The 2207-nt window shown below is 32.6% G+C and overlaps 1 protein-coding gene across 1 annotated transcript in view; it reads left to right on the top strand.

Annotated features, from left to right (window-relative positions):
* Positions 1–1854, top strand: part of LOC111694006 (lachesin-like) — a 96053-nt gene extending 94199 nt beyond the window's left edge. Inside the window, exon 6 of the mRNA XM_023460469.1 lies at positions 1799–1854. Coding sequence (XP_023316237.1) covers positions 1799–1854 — 56 coding nt within the window. The remainder of the gene's footprint in view (positions 1–1798) is intronic.
* Positions 1855–2207: the final 353 nt, after the last annotated feature.

The raw sequence follows: 2207 nt of genomic DNA, 5'->3' as shown, positions 1-2207 counted from the left end.
AAAAAATCCTAAATTTTGGTAGTGTCAAAAATTTTCGAAGATTTTTTCTGTTCATTTTTAAACGTTGCAAAGTCGATTTTTGGATTTTTAAGCGAAAAAAAAATCAAAAAAGTACATTTTTATCGATGAAAACGAAGTCGTAGAGCAAAACTGACTACGGCATTCGATTCTACAGACAAAAATACGTAAGAAAATGTATTGTCGATATTATTTTTACTCTCGAAACACAGTTTGAAATAAATTGAATGGTTGACTGATTTTGCTCCTATTTTGGACCACGTTTTTAAACTTTAAAAATCGATCGACACCGGTTCCCGACACTTTTTTTAGGTTCTGAACCCGGCTTTCTTTTCGTAAAGACTTGAACTTTCAGAATCGCCATGACGTATACGCGATTTTGAACATTTTTGCAAAAGCGAACCACCCTAATATACACTGAGTCAAAAAATTCCTTGCAGACTCACATGAGAATTAAGTTCAATCATTTGTTTGTTGAATGGTGTTTTCGAGGCGTACTTTTTGCAGGCTATTGCTGCGTTCTTCTCCTCTGACCAAATATTCAGGTTACCTACCCTCACGTTTCTTATGAAAGACGTAAATTTATGTTTTTTACGAAAATTCTGTTTTACCGACACGATCCCTCTAAGTATTATTTCTTTAAAAAATAATGTGTTAAAATATGTAGACATGTATGAAATATTTTAATTGGTCTTTAACTGTCACAGATGTGTAATTATTGGCAGAGACAAAACCGAGAACGATGATCATGGGTTCTGAGGATTTTTTTCGCTTCATAGGTGCGTATACTATTTTTCGTAAATCCCCCAGCAAAAATTACCCTTTTTGTTTTGGACGCACGGACTAAAAAAGTTAATTTTAGGCTGGGGTAGCATAAAAGGCTTATTCACTATGTTATATGTTTTAAGTGATTTCGCCATAAATACAATTTAATATAAAATGCAAAGACAACTTACAAAAAAAATCGGCAAAAATTTGTGACCTACGAGTAGATAACACTTTTTTCTGAAGAATGCCAAGTCTACTAGATTTGCTCTTCACATTAATCGCATCTTTAACCAATGTCAAGTAATTCACGTTTTTTGCTTTTTTAATGAATAATCATGGTACTATGTTGTATTTTTTTCGTAAAGTTCCAAAAATACATTTCCAAAACTAAGACTTACTTTTTTAAAATAAAATTGGCTGCATTTTGAACCTCTTTAACGTGCATTCTTCTTTTTACATCAATTTTTTTATTGTGTCAAAAGGATCATAAAGTGGGTAGATGTCATTCAAGTAAAAGTTTATGAGTAACATAATTAGTTGTATTATTCTCAAGCAACGATTATGTGTATAGACAAACTTTTGGTCGATAACACTGAAAAAAATTTAAGGCTATTATACTCCCGCTTGGTTACGAAATGTAACGGGAGGTGGTGGCGCTATTGCCCGAGATGTCGGTATCGTTTTATAAGTGGCTATGTAAATTTTATTTAACACCAATAAAAATATCATTCAATTCAATTCGTTATCGTTTGAATTCCAACTGGAAGGATTTCGCGCCCAAAATAAGAACAAAACTCGGCCAACTAAGAAAGATTCCGTAAGACGACGAACATTGAAAATAATAGTATATTACCATCACACGGGGCATATTGCGCTTCAGATGTTTGGGTGCGAATCTTACCCTAAATTGAACTGCATTAACACGCAATACAGTGATTAATTCTCCCGATACTATAGATAGGGGGTTTATACGATTTTGAGTGGGAACTAAACACAACCAAATTTTTTTCAGTGAAGGAGAAAGAATTGTATTTGCAAAATCCCGATAACTCTGATGTTGAGAACTAGAACTGTATTTAGGAGACTAGCAATGTAATGTACTAATTTTTATTAATATGCTTGATAATGCTTAATATGCTTGTTAATACTTGATAGATATCTTACACATACAGTGTAGTTGGATTAATGAATGGACACGAATATACTATGAAAAACAATTAAGAATACATTTACATCGACGTTATACAATTTTTTAGTGAACGGTTCATCTTGTTTTCTACGTCGGATCACCATCTAACAAGGAAAAAGTATAATTTTGGCATATCTAAAAGAGGTCATTAACTGATCAAAAATGGTCAATCACTGATTCATGTACACTACAGTGTTAAATGGAAAGATGAAACATTCTGACAATGTATAAT

This window comes from Trichogramma pretiosum, unplaced genomic scaffold, assembly GCF_000599845.2.
Source record: "Trichogramma pretiosum strain Unisexual culture from Peru unplaced genomic scaffold, Tpre_2.0 scaffold50, whole genome shotgun sequence".
Classification (NCBI taxonomy): Eukaryota; Metazoa; Arthropoda; class Insecta; order Hymenoptera; family Trichogrammatidae; genus Trichogramma; species Trichogramma pretiosum.
The sequence above is the reverse complement of the archived record's forward strand: the minus strand, read 5'-3'. Positions and strand labels throughout refer to the sequence as shown.